Source organism: Gymnoscopelus microlampas (genome assembly GCF_963454915.1).
Source record: "Gymnoscopelus microlampas genome assembly, chromosome: 11".
NCBI classification, from domain to species: domain Eukaryota; kingdom Metazoa; phylum Chordata; class Actinopteri; order Myctophiformes; family Myctophidae; genus Gymnoscopelus; species Gymnoscopelus microlampas.
The window spans coordinates 39,638,672-39,662,706 of NC_139948.1; the positions used below are offsets into that span (position 1 = coordinate 39,638,672).

The window sequence follows — 24,035 nt, forward strand, 5'->3', positions numbered from 1 at the left end:
CAAAGTGGGATCTGTGGGATCTGCCGCTTAAATGAGCGGAATAGAAATTTGGTCTCTCAGACAGGAGACATGTGTTAGAAAGCAGGGCAGGACATAAAAGCTACTGATTGCAGCTTCGATGTAGGAGGTGAACCGCTGATTACAGTTTAGTTTGGCACGTATAGAGAGTATGCACATGCAACACTTTTCCACCGGGACACGCCCCCCTCATCTAGACTGAGTGGCATGGAGTATTGGAGCTTGGAAGCGCTCGTTGGAAATCACTCAACGGTCCTGCGTACCACCTGTTTCTAAATTGCACATAATGCAGGAGGCAGCAGGACATTGCATTACTGAAAACGAGCGCTTCCAAACTCTGACACTTTGAAAAATAATCACCTGCACAGAATTTATTGACAAAGAAATTATTGAGAAAGTAGCTCATAACATGTCTACGTTTTTTTTTTTATGAAACAACAACTTTGCAGATAGAAAGAGGATAATTCAAGCTCTCCGTACAGTTTAACGTCGTTTAATGACTGACTTTTCTGTTTGGATGTATGGGCTGTCAAGGCCGGAAAGTATTTTTTTGACACTCAGTAGGCGTTCCCGCATAACTTCCGGGTATGATGATGTCACACGCATAGCCTCTATTGTAGGTTACCCAGACCCAGACTGGACCCTGCTCAACACCTGTTTCAATGTCATCTGCTGTAAACACACCCAACCTTTGAATCAAATTCAACCTGTTCTCTAAGCCATTTGTAAATAATAATTCATTCTTAATTAATTGCCTGGTAAAAACAATTTTGCAGGACGACCTACACAGTAAAAAGCGTCAGTGTTCATTTAGCCATTTTAACTCTGAGAAACTGTACGGGTTCCATTTGGTTCCATTTGTACACTCTCAGAGTTAAATGAACACTCGGGATTTGACAGTGTACACTTCCAGAAATAGCGTGTGTGTGTGTGTGTATCTTTGTAGAGCAGACTGTCTCTAAACCATAGCGATGGTCACGCCAGAGTCACGGTGGCCCTTCTGCTGGGCTCTCCTGGTAGCCAACATGAGCAGCAGGCCGGTGGCCACCTCCAGGCTGTAGGAGAGCCAGGCCAAGCCCAAGGACCAGCCAAACGACACGTTGACGCAGGCCAGGCTCTCGGGGGGGACCACTCGCTGGAACTCCTCCATGGCATGCTGGGAGTAGCTGATGTACACACTCAACCCGGAGAGGGTGAACAGACCTGTTGATGCAGCACACACAGAGACAACAGACAGACAGGGATGTCGTCACAGGGGGGTCATTTGAGGTCTTCATGGGGGGATGGCAATTGCCACCGCTCAGTGTTCGCATTTAACCCATTGAGACCCTGAGGCCGATTCTACAAAATGCCTTCTAAACCAGTAGTTCTGAAATTATTTACTGCCAAGGTCCCCCAAAATGTTATGTATTTAGCCGCGGACAACCCATCTGAAAATGTTTCGTGCCAGGGATCCCAATGTGAGAAGATTTGTCTAAATGAGTCTACATTTTTCAAACATTTCCAAACTGATTTTTCTAAACATTTTCAGCAGATATACAAGCTCGCAGCACAGATATACAAGCTGTGTATCTGCTATTTTTGAGAACCACTGTTCTAAACCACTGTTCTAAATCATAAAAGTTTTCAGAAAAACTTGCTTTATAGCTAAAATCGAAAATGACACAGATCCTTTCCCAGTTTTAAATTCCGTTCTTTCATGCATAATTATTTCTCCACCTCTGAAAATGTTTTGCAGAATAATCAATTTTTTTGATCGGTGCTGACTGAGTGCTTCTCAGTCCATCCACGCCCATCTATCTACACAGTGTTCATAAAGGTTATAATTAATTCTGAACTTTTACCTTCATTCGTCTTAGTTCTATACCTCTATCCTTAACTAACATACCTGTTGTGTTTCTCTTGTTTTTTTATTTTTTAAAGATATTTTTTGGGGCTTTTATGCCTTTATTTAGACAGGACAGTAGGCTGACAGGAAATGGGGAGAGAGATTGGGGGAGACATACAGCAAAGGTCATCGGGATCGGAAGTCGAACCCGCGACACGCTGTCAAGCTGGATTACCAGCATATGTGGTATGCGCCTGGACCGCTAGGCCAGCGGAGGCCCCGAGTGTTTCTCTTGTTTAACGTTGCTCTGATGACCCTTGCATTTCCCCACAGGATCCAATAAAGGCCCGTCTGTCAATCTAAAGATAATTGCTGTGGATGTTAACTTGCTGCACCTGCTACAATACCCAGTAGTCACGTCTACGTACATGGGACCTCATTATCTGAATGACCTTTAGACATGCCCAGTTTGGGGCTTTCCTTTATGGTAGTTACCCGGCATAAATTACTGTCAGTCAAGGGTGTAGTGGGGATTGTTTTTACAGTAGGAACGCTATTTTAATGACACTAGAGGTTCGACCCTCACACCTATGTGGCACTGCCGATCCTACCAATATGTCTGAGTGATAGTGTTGGGGGCTTTGTCAGAGTAATCGTTGTACCCGTCTGTCTGTGTCCCTTTTGTGCCCATATATGGAGATTGTTGTTCCTGTCTGTCTACCTGTGTCCCTTTTATGCCCATATGGAGATATCTGTATACAGGTATCTGGACTGCTCTGGACAACTGGATCTGTCAGTCCTTGTCCTTTTTATGCCCATATACTGTATGAAGATCGCCGATGTCATCAGTATATGCTCATATATGGGCATGCCCCCTTTTGTGCCTACAACTTCTGTGTGTTGTGTATGTGATGATAGGTAAACGTCTAATGTCATGCAAATCGGTGAGTGCTGCAGCTGCCTATAGGCTATTGTTTATGTAAAGTACTTATTAAGTAAGTACACGTTGACACCTCAGTGATTGACAACAGATGGCGCATTGAGGATATATATAGGATGTGGGGATGTAGTTGAAGAGCTAATGCAATGCAAAGCAGCCAGGTATACTCTCACACCGCTATGTTGGATGGTTCATGATGGGAATGAACGCGATGCAGTCTGGCAGGGCTGCAGTCTGGAGGGCGTGCATGTTCGGGCGTTTGTGCAATTGCTCAAAAAAGATGCAATAACATTCTCTTTTTTTCTATTTATTAATCAGCATAGGTAATAGGGCAATTATATAAAAAAACATAATTGGCCTGACAATTAACATTATTATGCCTTATTTCCAACATAAATTACAAATACAGACACAATTACAGAACAATTCCCAACGGAATAAATACATAACATTTCTTACCCAACATAGAGACAGTAATGGAACAATAATGTTGAGAGAGCACTACACCCCTGCTGTCAATTAACCACTTTCAACCTGGCATCCCTATTTTGGGCATTGAGTCATTATAGGCGAAAGGTTTCCATTCAGATTTCCAAAACATTTCAAAGAATTTCAAAATGTTTTTAAAAGAATATCTAAAATAGCAGATCTACAAGGTCACAATGAATTACATCATGACGCGATTGAGGTGAGATTGTAGATTGGCCATTTTCTATATTTGTCATATGATGAAGTATATAGGGCTTGAGTGGTTAAGCTCCTAATAGTTATGGTGGGTTAAATGCAGATGACTGGAGGTGACAGAATTGAGGGTGCTACATAGTGAAAACAGACGATCTACGAGCTTGTATGTTCCATTTTCACTACTTCTTGAAAGTATGTTTCCCTCTAATTAATGGTACCTAATTAATGGTACCTCCTGACCCACAGGGGGTACTTGACACCATAAATAAGCTGAAACCAACAGCAGCTGGACATGACGAAATCAGAACTACACTCATAAAGGAGGTAAAAACAACTATCATAGAACTGCCCACTAACTTTTATATGTTCAATCTCACTGACAACTGGAGCGGTACCAAGTGACCTAAAGATGGCTAAAGTCATACCAATATGCGCTGGGACTTTTCCTAGACCTTTCTAAGGCTTTTGATACTGGTAATTATAATATACTACTATCAAAGTTGTCCAGATATGGGTTTAGAGGTACTGTTTTCAACTGGCTAGAACATTATATTACAAACAGACAACAATATGTCACTGTCAAAAAATACATACTGTAATCATCCAGAGCAACATTATCATGTGGAGTGGCACAAGGTTCGATTCTTGGCCCACTATTATTTCTAATTTATATAAATGATCTTCCCGCAGCATCAAATACCATGTTTTCTATCTTGTTTGCCGACGACACATGTCACACAAACATTTTAATACCCTCATCAATGAGGAAAATCAAGGTCTACTTATACTCTCCAAATGGTTCCAACTCAATAAACTGTCATTAAATATAAACATTTTTATAATATTTTCTGGTAGGAAGAAATACAACCCTGAGCAAGCTAAGCTCAGTATTGAGGGTATTGAAATAAGTAGAGTAGCCTCCACCCCATTTTTGGGAATAATGGTTGATGAGAATTATATCACATCGACCGGGTAACAAAGAAAGTTTCAGTGGGGATTATCCAAAAAATCAGTACATTTCTAAATAGAGCCTGTTTGATAACCCTATACTACAGCCTAGTATCCTTACCTAACCTACTGTAATATTGTGTGGGCTAGTACCTATCCTTCCTACCTCCATAAATTATATATGCTACAAAAACCTTTGTCAGAATAGCAACAAACTCTAGTCCATGGTATTTGTCCTCATCCCTTTTTTCATAATTCAATATACTAACTATCTTTAATTTAAATATACTCCAAACATGTACATTCACCTACAAAACAAAATACCAGTATATCCACCTCCCAGATCCCAGATACCAGTATATCCACAAAACTTCCAGCCAAATTCCAGCTTTCATTCTTATAGAACCTGGCAAGCAAATCAATTAAATGTCCCACTAGGTACCACCAACAGGGGGCAGTTTGCCATAAAATATAAAGGTGTTTCACTATGGAATGCCCATTTCCATCTAGTAGCTACCACATCCTCCCTACCTACTTACAAAAGAAGCCTAATACGTAAATTGAATACCAGAGTGGACTAGATGATAGGCATCACGTATGGATTTTCTAAATCTCTTATCTATATTATTTTTACATGAATATATAGTAGTATCATGTCTTTGCTTTGCCCAGATCATTCTTTTTTTTCTTTTCTTCTGCCCAGTTTGTACTTTTATATTTATGGTTTGTCCTATTTTCTTTATCACATGTTTTTATTATATATATTTTTTTCTTTCTTCTTTCTTTTTAATATTAAATAATTCTAATTATACGTAATAAACGGTGAGGTACTCGCATAAGCCCCCCTAGGGTTTCTTACCTCACTGGCACAACAACTAAATTGTCAACTGTCCCATGGAAAGAACTATCATATCATGCATATACATAAACTGTTGTGCAAATCAAATAAATCAAATCAAATAAATCAAAGATAAAAAAAAAAAGAATAATTTGAAACTTATGAAAAACATAAGATAACATTGAATGACATCTTTTGAAATAATAATAATGAAAAACAAACCCATAAAAATTGCTCCACGACCCACAAATGGGTCCCGAATCCCGACCCACTGTTTGGGAAACAGTGGGTTGGAAGGTTTGGGGATAAAACATGAGAGGCAAGGTGGAGATGTTTTGAGGTGGTATGTGAAAAGGAGGGATGAGGGGTACATTGGGAGAAGGATGTTGAGGAAGGAACTGCCGTGTAAGGGGATAAGAGGAAGGCCAAAGATGTTCATGGATGCGGTAAGAGAGGATATACTAGTTGGCAGGAGTCACAGAGGAAGCCGAAAGGAGTAGAAGTATGTGAAAAAATACAGTGACAAATACCCCCAAAACAACTAAACATGACTGACATACAACGTGCCTATAATGTTCATTAACTGGTGTGGTACTGTAAATTTAGAGATGGCAAGAGAGACAGAACCTTAAATGCTTGGCTCATCAACAAGTTGTTCTGTATTCATGCAAATGAGCAGCACAAACAAAAGATTTCCCCCTTGTCTCAATGGCTATTGGATTACATTCAAGTACACTATAGTTTGTAGCATACTCTCCTAGCACTCTAAGTCCTTGACCACCTGCCAAAAGTCCATGGCACTTTCCCTGACCTTGTGCACTTGTATATCGTTCTCAATTCAATCCAATTCAAATAACTTTATTGATCCCGCTAGGGGCATTTAGTTTGGAGCAGCTTATAACAAGCTGATTAAGAGTGTCTGCCAAAATTGAAATTTGACCTCCACAGATGGCAGGCTTATAACCCAACCCAATTTGTGTTTCTGAATTTTAGAAAATATTAAAGGGCAATACCAGTGATCTGGCATATGTTTAGCCCACTGATTATGACTCACAGTATACCTGACATTTCTTGTGACCATTTTCCAAATCAATGATCATTAGCATTATCATGACCTTTTAATGCATTTTAAAGTGCTGATTGATTTGAAAGGATCCACTGAAAATAGTCCCTTGGGGAAGTGCTTCCATGAATGGGAAAATGGTCTGTTTATGTCTGATGACATATTGCAGAAGCCATGAATAGACAAAGACCTGTAGCAAACCCCTGTAACATTCATCTAACATTTTGCATTATGGTTCTGGAGGAATCCAGCAATGCAATCCTTTCTATTCTAGAACAGGTGAAAATACAGAAACAAGCAGCAGCAAGGCCGCAAGTTGTTTCGGTGGCCAGATTTAAGAGCTTCAGTTGCCATTAAACTGTCTGCGATGAGTTATATTAAACCCATGAGCAAGATTTATGGTCTGCTTCCAGAGCACATTCTGTTATAGCTTATAGGTTTAGATTTAAATGTGCAGTCTACTCTCAACTATCTATGTGTCCTTTTCTGTGACTCAATGCCGAAGGTGAAGTCACCAGTTCACCTGCAAAATGTGTTTCAGTGTACACTTAATTAAACGCCGGTACGTCTCTGCACCATACAGGGACACACTATCAACATGACCTGTTGTAGCAAGGTTAATGGTCCATTTACCTGCCATAAAACCGAGCAGTCTTCTGTGTTTCTATGGAATGCCTCTGAGATGTCTCTGAAACGAGCTCCTGAATTACACATCTTCTAAAATAATTGGCCTCCCTGCAACCTGCCAGCCCTCACTGACACTGTCACCACTCACAGAGAACTGACCATGTAGCAAACGACTCCTGTCAGGCTGTCACACTGCCACCGCTCACAGAGCACTGACCATATAGCACACGACCCCTGGCTGCCACCCCTCAAACCATGCATCACCCTCCTCCCCTCTGGCCGCAAATATAGGGTGCGTTTGGAAATATACTCTGAGAATGTGCTCAGTTTTTTTGCCAAACGCACTGGCTGTCAAATTAGAAACAACATTTGACTGGCACCAATGACTTGTGTAGCACACATTTAGCCTCGTCTAGTAGGCATTTAGTAATTAAATAGGCGGCTACTTCCACCATTGGTGTTCAGAGTCAACGCACTGGCCAACCCTGCTTCTGAGTAGGGTCGGTCAGTGCACGCACTCAGTGCACCTACTGTACTGTACAGTAGGGTGCAGTGCTCTGAATGTTTGGATGGCAACGCACGGCAATAATCGCACAGCAATAATCGGGGAAAGTTATGGGGGGAAAATATATATATTTGTCCTTGTCATTAGGCCTACTCATTACAGTAGGTAACAAAAATGTTCAAAAACAGCAAAGATAGATCTACAAGCTCGCAACACATTGCATTGCAACATGTGTACTTTTTTTGTGCTATGTGAAAAGATATATTTTATTTTGTTATTTTTTTTTACATTTTCTCCTTGCTCTCCCTCTATCTTTCCCTCATTTCTATTACAATCTTTTTGTGCCGATTCGTTGAAATAAGAAATAACACGCTCCTTGATTGTTCAATTAATCGAAAAAGTAATCGATAGAATAATCGCTAAGAAAATAATCAGTAGTTGCAGCCGTATACTGTAACTACTCGACACTTTTGGAAGTGCTTTGTGCCCTCGGCAATCAATGCCTTTAATAGCCTGGGAACACTATAAAAGATATACTAAGTTGTTTGTTTAGCTGTACACCCTGAGTGTGACTTGTTTTGTATTTAATTGTGTACAGACTGTTAAAGCAGATGTCCTCTATGGGGGACAATAAAGAATTAATCAGAATCTGAAATGTTGCAGAAATTTACTCCAGTGATGTAAATTCTATGAAAGTGAAAACTACTTCATGTTTTTTGATTACTACCCTCGGTTCTCAAAAATAGCAGATGTACAAGCTCACAGTGCGTCACTGCGCTACACTGCGATCTTGTACATCTGCTATTTTTGAACATTTTAGAAAAATCTTTTGTTAGATTTGTCTTTTTTTTTTAACACAAATCTTCTCTTCTGGGGGTCCCTGGTACAAAACATTTACAGATGGGTGGTCCACGGCCAAATACATATCATTGTGGGGGTCCCTTGGCACAAAAAAGGTTTGAGAACAACTGATTTTCGAAGGCATTTGCAGAATCGGCCTCAGGTCTTAATGGGTCAACAAAATATGAATATAGTGGCGTCTGGGTGCATGGTGCAAGTGTGAGGTTCCTGACCACCACCCAGGGGATTGGGGTTAGAATCCTTAATGATGCCTCAGCTCAGGCTTGGCCCGGTGCTGCAACAAACACAATTGGCCATGTTCATGTGGGCGGGAAGCATGTGATTATAACCGCAGGCGAGCGTGCAAGTTTTACAGAGTGTTAATCATCAAATTCTGTACATGTTGACTTTGTGCCGTATCACATTGTTAACACTGCGCGTAATTAAGACCCCATGAGATTGTATGAAGTGAACATGTTGAAATGTACAGTATAGGATGTGCTTTACTACACTCAACTCTGTGAAGGAGTTGTGGATCTCTCTCTCTCTCTCTCTCTCTCCCCCCCCTCCTCTCTGTGGTGCAGGTATGCTTGGCTGATTGATTGAGTGACTGACTGACTGACTGATTGATTGTTGTGAACATTGTTCCAGGATTGATTCCAGCCCCCAAGCCAGTGGGTTAAAAGACCAGCTTTCTGCAGCTCCTGTGGGCTTTCCCCTGTCCACTTCCAGCCTGACTGCCAGCCTAACTGTCTGTGAAAAGTATCAGACCTGTTAACTAATTACAGCCCGGGATCGATAGGAGTAGTAGTGTTTATGTTTAACCTGTTTGTTCTCCTGGGTTTTTTTTCTGATTAGGAGTTTAGGTCACTCAATTGTTTTTGATTCATTTTTGAAGCTAAACAATTTAAATAAACCCTTAATACGTTTTTGTTTGCTGGTGGTTCTTGGCAGTGGGAAGAGGGGAATCCTGTTTAGTCAAGATTCAAGACCATTTATTTATTACGCTCATACTATGTGCATTGAAATGTTGGTGTGGCATGCTGCCAGGGGTGAGCTGCCGGTGGAGCCTAGTGCAGCTCCACTAGCTTTGAAGCTGAACGCACGGCCGCACAGGCACCATTCACAGTTTTCGCACATCACTTACAAAACCTGCCAATCGACGCTGAGTGTCACTGCTTGAATGAACAGAAATGACCGACCTGGTTGGATGCATATCAATGGTTCATTGTGTGACCTGCTAGGAAGCCTACTGTAGGTGTCAGATGTTCTGTCTGAAGCATTGAAAAGAGTTGGATAACAGTGGCTAATGGATTCATGAACTAATTCAATTAGAGAGGTGACGTCTGCAAGGTAAATACATAATTATGACAACACTAAAGTTTCCCCATTATGCAAGTAACATGATTTGATATACAGTATATTGTGGGTTAATAAATAGTGTACGCGCGACACAGCGATCCATTGTAACCGTACACCCCTGCATGCTGCAATATGTGCTGGAGAAGTGCAAGAGACTTGACCCCTAGGCAGGGTCATAACAGTAATGAAGAGAAATGTCTGGGAGAGTCTTCTAGGATTAAAAAAAGCTGTATGCTTTATGTCAGTCTGTGTCATTCAAGCTGGAGGTGTGAATTTCTCCAGAGCTCTCAAGAACACAGGCAACTGCCCCCTCACCCCAAAAAGAAAAAAACAAAACAATAAATAGCAAAACAACAATAATAAATGAAACCTTGGAGGGTAAACAACGGTATGCTTTGTGTCAGTCTTGTGTCATTCAAGTTGGAATGTGAATTTCTCCAGTGCTCTCAAGCTCACAGACAATGCCCCCGCCCGAAAATAAATACAGTAAAATAAAAGAATAGATCAGGATAAGGGAAAAGGAAAAGGATCGACCAGAGTTGCCATGACACTTTTGAAGCATAGTTATAGATAAGAGTCACTTTGTAAACAAACATAAAATGAGAGCTGTCTTCTCTGTGCACTCTACAAGCCTGCACCCATCAGCAGTAGCAGTAACAGCTGTAACGGCAAGCATTTTATGACACAGCCATGTATTTTCCCTCACGTATAATTTAACCCTCAGCCTAGGATTGGATTTCACCCGTTCTGAGGTCGCAGTGGAGCCATGTCTAATGCACAAACATTTTTCTGATGGGTTTTCTGTTTACTCCAGTACGAAGCACTCCAGGTGACGGTGCACACTGCTCATAAAAACGGCATCCTCATTCAAGATAAAAAGGGGATCGGCACATTCTGGTCCCATTTGCTGTATGCTACAGTACGTAATAGACCCAGGACATTTTTACTCAAGCACGATACTCTTATACTATTACTAAACGAGGGCGGCCTGCAGTGAGTCTGCTAATGTTTAGGATTATATTTGCCACCATCCTCAGATAGCCTGGAAGAAAATTGTTTCTGTAATGCCATACCAATACAGGCAGGATGATTATATGGGAGTCGGAAGATGTAGACTGACAATTATCAGAACGACATACGGTCTGTGAATTCTTAAATGCTTAAATTAAATTGATGAATAGGCTCAATTTACTCACCAAAAGGAACATTTTAATAATTAAAACACATATATAGACAGTGACTGGGAATGCCATAAAAGAGAAAGAGTGTGAAAGGCAGTTAATGACTCTTCCTTTTATAGTGTGTTTTTGCTCTGTGTCCTCCTGAGTAGGTCTTTCCTATCAAAGGAGATAGGTGTATTACTTGTTTCTTTTTTTCTTTCTTCCTTTTTACTGAATTCAAATGTACTTTTATAATGTGTTTCATTTGCTTAAAGGAGATAGGTGTTTTACTTGTTTCTTTTTTTCTTTCTTCCTTTTTACTGAATTCAACTGTACTTTTATAATGTGTTTCATTTCCTTAAAGGAGATAGGTGTTTTACTTGTTTCTTTTTTTTCTTTCTTCCTTTTTACTGAATTCAAATTACTTTTATAATGTGTTGCACAAATTGCCTTGTTGTTGAAATGTGCTTCAATGCTGCCTGCAATTCTCTGCCACTTGAACATGATCATTAATATCTTCCGTTCTAACTGTGATCAATGCCAATAATGAGTGTGCATGAATAATTAATTACATTGTATTGTGTGGGTAGTCGCCATTTCTGACCTGCAAAACATTATTTAATTAAAGCAAAAACAGGAGAAAACTAGCAAATATTATATCCCATGTTACTGAGAAACGGAAGCTAACTGGATTGATGATTATTTATGCTTCTTGAGTTGCCTGGTTTAAAACAGGTGTTAGTGGTTCTCCATTCTGACTGAAATAAAATCCTCCATTTGGTTAATTAACACAGAGGAACTTATTTTGTACCCCATCAGTGAAAATCCAATTCATCTCGACAGCCTCTCACATAATTATGTACGAAAGGAACCATTACTGTTAGTTACTTAGACCATGCAGTTCCTAATTTAAAACCGCCCTGTCTGAAAATGTCTTGATTTTCTTTTTACTATAAGTGCATACTGCATACTCTAGTAACTGATGAACAATCATTGCCTCAGCTCAACTTAATTAACTCAAATGAGATCGTTTTAAAGTCGGCACAGAGATTTACAATTATGCAGCCTTTTGGCTGCAGCCTTCAGCAAGCGTGTTTCACCCCAGCCAGCAATTTGAGTTGTTTTCACACAATCCTAACAGCTACTATACTGTACTGTATATATGAAAAAAATAGTCTAAAAGCCACACTAATCTAGTCTGCATGGCTAAGAAGCAGTCACGTAACGAGGCAACAGTAGGCCCCGACGCGAGGTGGTCACAGCGGGCCCTCATGAACGCGCATGCACGAAGCGCGTGCGCGCGAACATTTTGCGGTTATTAGTGGTTTCTGATACTTTTTTCGCGGGTTTGTGACGGATTTCGGGTACATAAACAACGGTTTTGTAACAACTACTTAACAATTACAATGTTATGGGCCCACCCAGGTTTATTTTTTCATTCATAATTCTTTTTTTTATATATAATTTATTTTTATTTTTTTCTGGGTGGGGATGTGCCCCTAACGTCATGGGCCCCAACGCAACCGCGTTGCCTGCGTGACGGTATTGACGCCCCTGCTAAAGTGTAAACTTTGGCCTAAGGGTGGCACTCGAGGAAAGATCATGGGGTCACTTGGTTAGGGTTCAACCTTTAGGGAGCATGAATGCACTCAGCAAGTTTTGATTTGATTTGATTTTTTGATTTGATTTGGTAGAATTCGATATTTTTTAAATATATCTTTTTGGGCAGCAAACAATAGATGGATGGACGTATTGTATTTATAGTAGTATGCATGGGTAGTAATAGGTAACTAAGTACAGTACAGTGCAGAGAGTCTACTTTTCAGTGGTTCTGTGTCTGGTTCTGAACGCACATTTTTATAAAGGGCTGAAATTAGATTCCCTTGGCTACCTTCATTTTGAAGCAAGTTAACACAACAGTGGATTTCAAGGATGCCCCCTTGGCCCTTTGCAGCTCAAGAAAGACACGCACGCATGCACGCACAGTGGTGTGCACAGACATTTTGAGGGGCAGGTGCTCAAGTAAATTATACTTTTTTTTGTTTACTTGGTCTGCTCTTTTTTCCCTCTACACCTATACCTCTTTGCCAAAAATAGCCGATCTACAAGCCCACAACGCCTCGCAGCGCGAGGCGTTGTGGGCTTGTAGATCTGCTATTTTTGGCTAAAGTTCTCCTCAGAAAAGGGATGCTAGGTTTCGAGTGGTTATGGTAAAAAGAAAAATCATATCACACAAAGATTTGGCGGACCCCCTGTAGTAACTCTGAGGACCCCTAGGGGTCCCGGACCCCCTGTTGAAGACCCCTGCTGTAAACCTTTTTTTCAAAAGGGCACTTCTGGTCAAGAGGGCAAAGGGCAGGTGCTCTAGCACCACCTAGAGTCTATCTGTGCACGTCCCTGCGCACGTCCCTGCGCACGCACGCACGCACGCACGCACGCACGCACGCACGCACGCACGCACGCACGCACGCACGCACGCACGCACGCACGCACGCACGCACGCACGCACGCACGCACGCACGCACAAAAAAGTGAGTCTACAGGACATACTGAATACCCACGCACTCATTTAAGAGCATGCATGTTGTACAATATTTCTTGCCCGCTGGGCCATGACCTTGCTCATGCTCAGACCCACGCAGTATTCACATTATTACATGTGGCCTCGGGCCTCAGATCTAGGAGAAGAAAGGTTTGACTTACTGCAGAAAAGCAGATAGGACGCTGTGCAGGCCAGCAGGGTGGGACTATGGGAGAGAGAGCTGACCAGACCAAAGATCCAGCCAAACACCAGCAGAACCAGGCTGAGGGGCAAAACGATGACTGCAACCCTGTGCAACACTGCAGACACACATTACAATACATGGAAGATAGTTATTGTGAACTTGGCAGGAACATTTAACCACTTAACCACAAAAAAATCTAAATTATTTAAAAAATCACACCCAGTGTGAAGAGAGTGGTGCCGCACCGCCGGCGCACCTCATATCCACATAATGCCCCACCGTTGAATGCTAAGGCCTGACATGAGCCGCTACTCTGATGTGGAGCTCATGCCTGAGTTGTGGGCACGTTATCTCCAAACGCCTGAATGTTTGAATGCCTTGGGAGTGGGGGAGGCAAGTGAACCTGTTATTATATATTCAGTATATGGGGCAATGAAGGTGAAGATTTGCAAAACCTGCCCTTGGTAAGGTTATTGTACACATATATCTCACGAGACACACTCACAGTGGAGTTTATACTCTGTAACAATTATATTCTTCATCAGACTTTTGGAACTGCATCGCAACCTTTAATAAAAAGTGAATACATTTCTCATCAAGGAAGCATCTACTTGGTTGTTTGTGCATCTATTCTACAGATTAGACCCTCCAGAAAAACGCAGTTATGCGATCGCATAATTTACCGCATAATCAGCAAAATGGTGCATAATTATGCGGGGGTGTTTTTAAATCTAAATTATTTAAAAAATCACACCCAGTGTGAAGAGAGTGGTGCCTTTGAGTGTAACTGGTTGCATCCTTGTGTTGCAATCAGCAACAATATGTTGTCACGTGACACGTGACAACATATTGTCACGTGTCACGTGAAGCTTGACCAATCATACGGACGGACGGACATACGGACGGACATACGGACACACGGACAAAGTCAAATGTAGGAGTGGTTGGCACCACTCAAAAATAGCCGATATGAGGGTGGCACTCAAGGAAAGATCATGGGGACCAAAAAATAAAATAAAATAGATCGATCTACAAGCTCACAAAGCGTCAGCTGTGAGCTTGTCTTTTGGAATTAAATGTTTCACCTGAAGTGTTAATGGTGTAACAAACTCACCCAGAAGGTGTCTCTCTACATCTGACAGGTTGGAGGTATCTGCCAGAAGTGAGGGGACAAGGAAACTGCTGTTCCCTGGGAAAATGATAGAGAAGGTGATCTGTGAATCTATACACATCATGAGTGTTAATTACAGTTGTTATACACATCATTATCAGGATGTTGCTGCTGTGTACTCCACAAATTGCCACTCTATACTCAATAAGAACAATTCCCACTACAATATTATGTGATCATATCAGAAAATTGCAAATCATAAAGTGAATTTCCCCTAAGGGATCAATAAAGCTCTATCCATCTATGCACAATGCATAAAGGAGTGTCTATACACTGGTGAAGAAAAGGCTGCTCCTGTTAAATGTTCGACAATAATTGTCTACATCAGACCACATTTTACTCTGTTATCAATATAAATCACACATTAACTTGAAATATGACTGAGAGCAAAGAGAAGGAGAAAGAGATGGGGTTTGATGGTGGTGAGGGATACAGGATGGGCACTATAGGGACATCTAGGCACCTCCATGTAAAATTGGCTATTTTGTCCAAAATGTTAAATGAAATATTTGAAAATGGTGTTAAGTAATGTAAAGTATACATGATGTGAACATGCATGGTACATCATTATCAGACGTAATCCTTCAATTTCTTGTTGATGCCCAAAATGACTGGATATACAGGTTTTTGTAACAATTTGTAGCAATTGTAGAAATATTAGACCTTAATTGTCCAATGTTTAAACATGTTCCAATAATGTACTTTACTTAAGACTATTTTCAAATATATATATATATATTCTTTTAAACATTTTGCACAGAATAGACAATTTTACATCGAGGTGCCCAGATGTCCCTTGTGCCCACATATCCTGTTACCGTGGTGAGTCTTGCAAGTGCATTTAGCGCGCTAAAGTGGTCTAAATGCCACAGTTATTGAGCGGAATACATTTATGTAAATCATTGTTAGAAATGGATCCGACAAGAAATCAGCCTAATATATATATTTCCCCCCCATAGCTGCCACCTGCATCATTACCGCAGTTGCATCTGGAAAACGCGATGGTTTTGAGACCAATTAGTTCTTAATCGTTGATTCACTTCGTTTTAGACAGAGTTTAGACAACTCCAGTGGTGGTGTATAGTAAGTAAGTACATTTACTCAAGTATCAAGTACTGTAGCCTATACTTATAAGTACAATTTTGAGGTATTTGTACTTTACTTGAGTAGCCTATTTCCAATTTCCATTACTTTTACTTCTAATCCACTACATCTCGGATCCAAATATTGTACTTTTACTCCACTACATTTATTTGAAAACTTTCGTTACTACTTTGATTTTGATTATTATTTCAAAACATATTACCCACTTAAACCCCAATATACATTTCGGCCATTTGAAAATAGCAGATCTACAAGCTCACAATGCATTGCATGTGATGCATAATGAGCTTGTAGATCTGCTATTTTCAAAGGATTCTTGTGAAATTGGACATTCTGCATAATGAGTGATGTATAGCCTACTTTTGGTTGGCCTACTTTATGTAGGCTACATTTTGATACCAATCAATGCTTTTGTACTTTTACTCAAGTACATTTTATACTGTGGACTTTTACTTGTAACAGAGTAGTTCTACATTGCAGTATTGATGCTTTTACTTAAGTAAAAATGTGAGTACTTTATAGGCTGACACATACCTTCATATGTCGCCCACAGTCCGGAATGAGAGCTCAGATCCTCTGAATCGGTGTAGTTGGGTTTGTCCACATCTATGATGTACCAATACTCTGTTCCAATGGCCACAGCCAGCAGGCTGAAGCTGAGCATCCCTGTGAACCCAGCCGCAAGAACCACCACTCCATACCTCATTATTATATTATTATTATCTTATTATCTTACTATCTTATTATTATCATAACCACCACTCCATACCTCATTATATATATTGTATTATATTATTATATTACATTATCTCCTACAGCTGATTAGGAGCTTCTTAAATGGAAGTACGGGCTATTAATGTGGACACAGCTGCCGTTAACATCACAACGCGAGGCTCCTCGGTGCGTAAAAGCTCTCCAGCGGTAATGGTATCTTCGTTGAAAAGTGCTGCTTGTTCATCCTGCAGTTCAGTTGGCAGGGACTCCTTTTAAAATCAGAAATCGTAAACCACAAAAATTACACAATGCGCAGGAAATCTCCTTCCAGATGGACAGAAAGGAGTAGATGCCACCGTTACCCCGTTCTTCTGCGCGCAGCAAGCAGAATAATGAAACTGTAACCGGAAAGCTCGCCCCAAAACACGCTCGCCCCTATTTCTTTCGCGTACTGCTCGCCTCCCATTTCTTGTATTTGTTTTACTGAGGTTATAAGGTTAGGAATATGTTTAGGGCTAGGCATATTTTTTTTTATTTTTTTTTTACTGAGGTTAAGTTTAGGAATAAGGTTAGGTTTGTGGCATAGTTTTATATAGCCATGGTGGTTCACATGACGCTTGTATGACAGTCATGTTTCAGGGCTAAGTTTTATACTGAGGTTACGTTTAGAAGTAGAACTAAGGTTTAGGTTTAGGCATAGTTTTACTGAAGTTAGGTTTAGCCTAAACCTAGTAAACTATGCCTAAACCGTTTAGGCATAGTTTACTTAGGTTACGTTTAGGAATACCTCATACCTGGTGGCGACCGTTCCGAGGTCGCCGGATTTGCTCCGGTGTGACTGTGTTTTGGGGCGAGTGTTTTGGTATTCGATAGACCTATCGGTCATTGTTGCGCGTCTCGCGCGCGTGTTTTTTTTGACAGTTCGACTGCGTGCGTATCCTCAACAGTTCCAGTGTATTTGCGTCAGTGGTGTGGTGGTCAATTACCAATTTCTAGATGACTCAAATTAGGCTACCCCAATACAGACTAATATGCAGTGGCCTGAGGTTGACTGAGTCTTTATATCCTATATATAGCCGATAACTGGTGGTTATACCACCTATCATACCTATTACCTGATAAAAGAGCTGGGCTGCAGCTACATACAGTAGGCTACACCACGTCTGTTTTTCTTTTTTTTCCCTTCAGATATTGGTCTGTTTTTTCCAACTACAACTATTTCAGGAATCCTTTCGAAGCGAACCATGAATCAGCTTTTAGGATTTGAAGTTTTTATTGGGAATAACCCCTTGAGATGAACCATCTCGTTTTCAAGGTGGTCCATTACAGAATACATAATAATACATTTAGAGAAAATGCCTATAGGCCTACAGACAGTATTAAAATGTTTGGTCGCAGCAGGTTTTGATGACCGTTTTATGTCAGAGGCTAGAGGACTTGGCTGCAACCTGTGTGCTGTCATTTGCTGTCAGTGTGAGCCTAGGACATTGGGGTGCAGTATTATGACACGGCTAGTGAGCACCATGGGGTTCGAGATGATATAATAACCTTGTAAAACATGGACAGAAACTGTCATCTTCCTTTGAGCCAAATTACAGTCATCCATGGCCTCAAAACCAGAGGTGGTTATTAGATGTGACATTCTACACATGGTGTTGGACCACACCACCACAATCATGTTGATGTTGTAGTTATTCCATGCGCTCTGTGTTTGACCCATGCATGTTATCCTTGTGCATTTAAAGTATTTTCAAAATTCCTGATGGGGTCAACCTTTTTGACATGAAGTGGCACGTTTGTATTTTCTTGATAGTCGTGCCAACATTACTTTTAATTGTGACACCACATCAAAATAAAATATTTCCATCAGATTCTGATATAAACAACTTTAAACATTTTCTTTCACATCAGGACAATGATCATTAGACATTAGAGCAATAACCCCACCAATATCCCAGACTCCCTCCTCAGTCAGAGTTTGAATGAATTTAGAACTAGAAAAAGTGCTCCTCGGAGCACAGGCCTCCGCCAGGTCAGGGAGGTTATTGTGGGCCAGCAATTTTCGGAATTCACCAATCAGGATGGAATATGAAAAATCAAACAGATCCGTCTTGATCACATGACTATAAAATCTGAAGGAGTAATATAAAAATATATATTTTACATAAGTCAGCCACCTGGTGGCGCTATAAAACAAAAATGTGAAAAATGCAGGTCAAAGGTTTTTCTTTGGCTTCTAGAGAGTGCACGTACAACGTTTTACACAGATCGGTGCCGTTATAGGTAAAAACTAAAAACTCGAATCGGCCTGTTATAGCGCCACCATGAGGCCTAGTGGGAATGTGTGTGCAAAATTTTACGAAACCGCACACTCTGTTCATGATTTGAGGCATTTTGTTCAAAACGGAGCACTCCTGCAAACTTTGGAAGACAATCTTAGCCAATTAGCTGTACACAGATGCACACGGACGGATGGACGGACGGACGGACGGACGGGGTGCAAAACATACTTTGGCCTGGCGGAGACACATATGTGCAGGATGTATTTTTTATACAGACATGAGGGGAGCTCAGGGGACTTAATTTAATTGACTGGGCCAATGTTGGCACCCGTGCCTAAGGTGGCCTACCCCTGCTTTAGAGAGCATAGCTGATCATTTGGACCAACCCTAATTGAGTGTGAATTATTCATGTGTGAAAATTGCCTTCAAGACCATAAACAAATGCCAATAAATGCCCTCTCTGTGACCTCTATCCATTATCCACCATGGTGCTACCACACATAGACTGTTTATAAGACGAACAAGACAGAAATATAAATACATCTGCCTTTGTAGAGAGTGATTGTGGCTTCCTTTATGAGATTTGCTCAGTTTAAAGCAAAAGTCCACTAAAATGTGTATGTTTTTTATCTTGTCATACTCCATTTCAGCTTTACTTCATATCTCTCTCCCCCCCCCCCCCCCCCCCCTCCCTCCACCCCCCCCCCCCCCCCCCCCCTCCCTCCTTATCTTTGTATTTCTGTCACTCTGTTTCCCTGTCTCTCTCTATGTTCAGCAATGGTCACAGGAGGTGGAGGAGTGGCTGAGTTTTGAACTTGAGACGACCGACTGGGATGTGTTCTTCAGGGTACACAGACTATGTCATGTTATAGCAGATTACATCAGGCACTGTGAGGAGAGGTCAGGCTCGTCCGCAGGAAAAGGTTACGCTGTCTCTAATAGCAAAGCCCTGGATGAACCAAGACATTGTTTCCCTCCTTAAGAGGAAGAAGAGGGCCTTCATGGAGTGGGACACTGACTGAGCGGGGAGAAGGCGCTGGGGGAGCGGGTGAAATAAGCCATAGCGCACGCCAGAGACAGCTCCAGGGCCAAACTTGATGGTTGCCTAGTGCAGAATAACACAAGGGACGTGTGTGTGTGTGTGTGTGTGTGTGTGTGTGTGTGTGTGTGTGTGTGTGTGTGTGTGTGTGTGTGTGTGTGTGTTTTATTGATTGATTGAATATTTTATTAGTCAGAAATGTAAACGGCATGTGGCACAGTCAGACATTAAGGCTAAAAGGAAAACACAAAAAGGAAGATGAGCAGGGGGTACAGTTCAGCGAGCACAGCAGTGACAGGGCCCAGGGAGTCGCCCAATGAGATGAACCAGTTCTTCAATTGCTTTGACGTCAAAGTCGGACGCCAGCCAGACCATTGGCTGCCCCACAGCTGCAATACAATTCAATTTGATTAAAGTGTGAAATCACAACAAGTTGTCGCAAGTCACTTTACATGTAGAGCAGAGACCCAACATTGTCCCACCCTGAACAAGCACATTTTGTGACAGTGGCAACGAAAAACTCCCCCTTAACTGGAAGAAACGTCAAGCAAACCCAGGCTCTAGGCTGGGCGGCCATCTGCCTCGACCGTGTCGGGGGAAAAGAGAGAGAGAGAGAGAAAGAGAAGAGACAGAGAGAGAGACAGAGAGGGAGATACAAGCAAATACAAGTAGTAGCAATAACAATAATAATAAATATACAGTAATAGTGTGAACAGCAATTATTTTAAAAGCAGCAGCAGCAGTACTAGCAGCGGAGCATGAGACAGAGGCACACAGCAAGGCGGCATTGAGCAGCAGGGAAGATGTCACAGCTCCCCATTTAAAGTTCCTGGGTGTACTGTGCACACAACAAACAAGAAATATTATCTTTCATTTTATACCAGCTTCTTCCAAGATAAAAAAAACCCTTGATTCTTGCAGCTTACTAAACATTACCAAAATATATATATATCTAAAGTTCAGTTGTGGATTTATTAGTGCACTCTTACAATGATGCTAAAAGGATAACACAAAAAGCCCTGATGATAGTTTGTTATCAGCAAGCCAGGTGCAGGTTTTACCGAGTTCAGAGCTAAGGGCTTTTTCAATTTGTCCTTGTCCGAGACCAGGAGTGGCGAGTCATCCGCGTGTCATCCACATGAACAAATTGCAGCCACATGCTGATGTCATCTCTTTAACATATATTAGGAACAGTAAAGGCCCTAGTATGCTTCCTTGAGGAACGCCGCAGCTCACTGGTAGAGGGGAGGACAGGGTTCCGTTCACCTCCACCACCTGTTCTCTCCCCTCCAGATAGGATTTCATCCAGTTCACGGATGCACTATCAAGGCCGGTTGCCTTCAACTTATCAATCAGTAGAGTGATTTACAGTGTCAAATGTCTTTTGGAGGTCCAGCATGACCATGCTGAAGTATTTGCCTGAGTCCACCTCACGTTTGATGTTGTCTGATGCACATTCCCCTCTTTATGTAGCCGGCAGTTGTGATGTGATGCCATAGCCTGAGAGGACGTTCGGTGAACGTGTTGCGCTGACTGATTCAGTCACTCAGTCAGTGATGATGCTCTTGCGCCCGTTCAGAATATGGGATTGGGAAGGCATTGCGGAGAACCCATTGGCTTAAAGGACAGCCAATAAGGAAAAAAATACTAAATATAGAACAGCTTGTTTTCACAAGCTGGTAATAAAAAACTGAACTGGAAGGACACCACTGACGGTCTCTATCAGAAGGGACAGACCAGGGACCTCCTGGGGAAGCTCAGGTCCTTCAATGTGTGCAGCATTGTGCTATAGATGTTCTATCAGTCAGTGCTGGTAGCCAGCACACTGTTCTCTGCTGTGGCATGCTGGGGAAGCTCCATCCCCTCTATGATGAGCTGTGGCAGAGAGGAAGTGATTGGTCGACATTTGACATCCTTATTGTCAAAAAACACATATGCATAAACATATATTTGTGCATATCTGTCAAAAGGATGAAACGCAAAACGCTTCACAGCTTATTTCCATTGTGTGATGGGTGCATTCAGCCAGAGACTCATTCTCCCCAGGTGGAAAACGGAGCAGTTCAGGCTTCCCTTTGTGCCCACAGCCAACAGACATCACTATACAATGGGGCCTGAGACATTTCCAAATCGTGCCCTCTTTGCCCCAGACACTCCCCATTCGTGGACTGTTTGTAAACAAGCCAGTGTTTGTGAGCGAGCATACTGTGTGTGCGTGTGCGTGCGTGTGCGTGAGAGGGAGTATGTGTGTGTCTGCAAGCACGTATACTGTAGGTTATGGCAATGTCAATTGTTGTATTTGTTTATTGCTGTATTTACTGTAGTTTCCTTTTTTCTATTTGCTGCTGTAACACACTGAATTTCCCCCTGGGAGATTAATATTAATTTCAATCTTTATAGGGAGATCAATATCACAATTTAACAACACAACACAATAAATAACAGAAAGGGAAATAACAGTAATAATAAATGCAACAAAATGCAAATAGCCCACATTGTTCAGTTTCTGACATACAAACATCTGGCTTGCACTGGAGCTTCCTGGAGCTCTCAGCAGCAGCCTCATGCAGTCATTTTAAGCCACTGTGAGTCGTCTGATGCTGCTTTGTCTGTAGCGACACCAAAGGTGGGCAGTATACAGTGGTGTACAAAAGGATCTAAAGAGAGAGATCTTCACAGGTACTGATCACATTCTAAATTTGCGACACAGCATGTTCGCTTGGTCATACAGCTTCTGCCGTTGTCAATAGATGTCCATCATCTAAAGGTCATTGAAGATAATATGGCCCAAATTCCAAATAAGTAATCTCACTGCACACACTAAGGGCAGTGCCAGCCAGATAGAAGTCAGGAACGGTTGATTGTCTGTCTTCCCTACTTCGTAAAATCATGATCTTATTCTTTTTAGCGTTATATTTTATATTAAAATCACAACCATACTGTGAGGCATATCAGAAGCTGTTACGGACAGCACTATACGGACTAAAGATGACCAAATCATCCGCACATTTAAGGTGATTAATTAACGTGTCACCAACCCTACACCCTGTACCACAATGCATTTAAAATCTATGATAAATCATTCATATAAACATTAAAAAGAAAAGGAGACCTCAGACGGACACCATTGGTCACATGAAAGGGAGCAGATATTGACTTCCCCATTTCACTCTCATCGTCTGGTGAGCATACCAGAACACCAAGATTCTGACTATTAGAAACAAGTGTGTCATTGTGTCATTTAAAAAAATAACTTTTCATGATTAGTGCGGTCAAATGACCTTGAAGCAACAATAAAAGATACAATTTTGCCTATTATATTTATCTAAAATCTCTTTAAGAGCAAAAATACACAAATCAGTGCCATGTTTTCGTTTGAATCCAAATTAGTTATCAGCAGACAAGATGAACCTCTCAAGTCTACTCAGTAGAATTGTCTCTAGCACTTTGGACAAAACCCTGGACAAAGTAATTATCTGAGCTGTTTAGCTTACCCACTTTGTCTTTAATGACCGGCACTAACACAACAGAGAGCATGGAAACAGGTAAAAACCCATGAAAAAAAACAACTGTAAAACACATAGCAACCAACGGACACAGTTTCTTACTGGCTAGTTTAAGATGTTCAGCTGTTATATTGTCCAGACCGCAGGCCTTATTATCTCCTATAGCTTCATAACTGCTTCATGGACTTCAGCAAGGGTAACAATTACTTCATCATTACAATCTTCATTATCCACCACAAACAGATTATCTTTTTACACAGTTGAGCAGCTCAGAATACTGTTTCTGCCATAACTGTGAAATTTCCTCGGAACCACTGACTCACACCATCTATATTTGATGGAAGAGATGTTTTACAATTATTGATAATTTGTATTTCCTTCCAGAAATCATTCACATTATTCTTTTGCAGCTTCTTTGCCAGTGAATATCTCTTTATATTTTCGTTTCTTTTAATAAAACGAAGGGCATTTATGTTTTTATTCTAAAACAAAGGGCCATGGCTACTTTTGCCAGACTCAGCCCATATCTTAAAAGCAATTCTAGCCTCTGCATGGAGCTCTTGAACATGATCATTCCATCCTGGCTTAGTATTACATACTTTTCACCTATGTTTGTAGAGAGGCCTGCTGGAATTACAGAGATATTCCACTATAGATTCATACAGGGAAGATAATCATTA

The 24,035-nt window shown here is 41.3% G+C and overlaps 1 protein-coding gene across 1 annotated transcript; it reads right to left on the reverse strand.

Moving 5' to 3' along the window:
• Nucleotides 1-976: 976 nt before the first annotated feature.
• Nucleotides 977-16,520, reverse strand: LOC311054749 (transmembrane protein 235-like; the record flags this gene model as incomplete). Its single annotated transcript, XM_084070754.1, has 4 exons — nucleotides 977-1,221; nucleotides 13,517-13,654; nucleotides 14,654-14,761; nucleotides 16,349-16,520. The coding sequence occupies 4 exons, from the start codon at nucleotides 16,518-16,520 to the stop codon at nucleotides 977-979; spliced, it is 663 nt and encodes a 220-aa protein (XP_083926880.1).
• Between the last annotated feature and the right edge of the window lie 7,515 nt (nucleotides 16,521-24,035).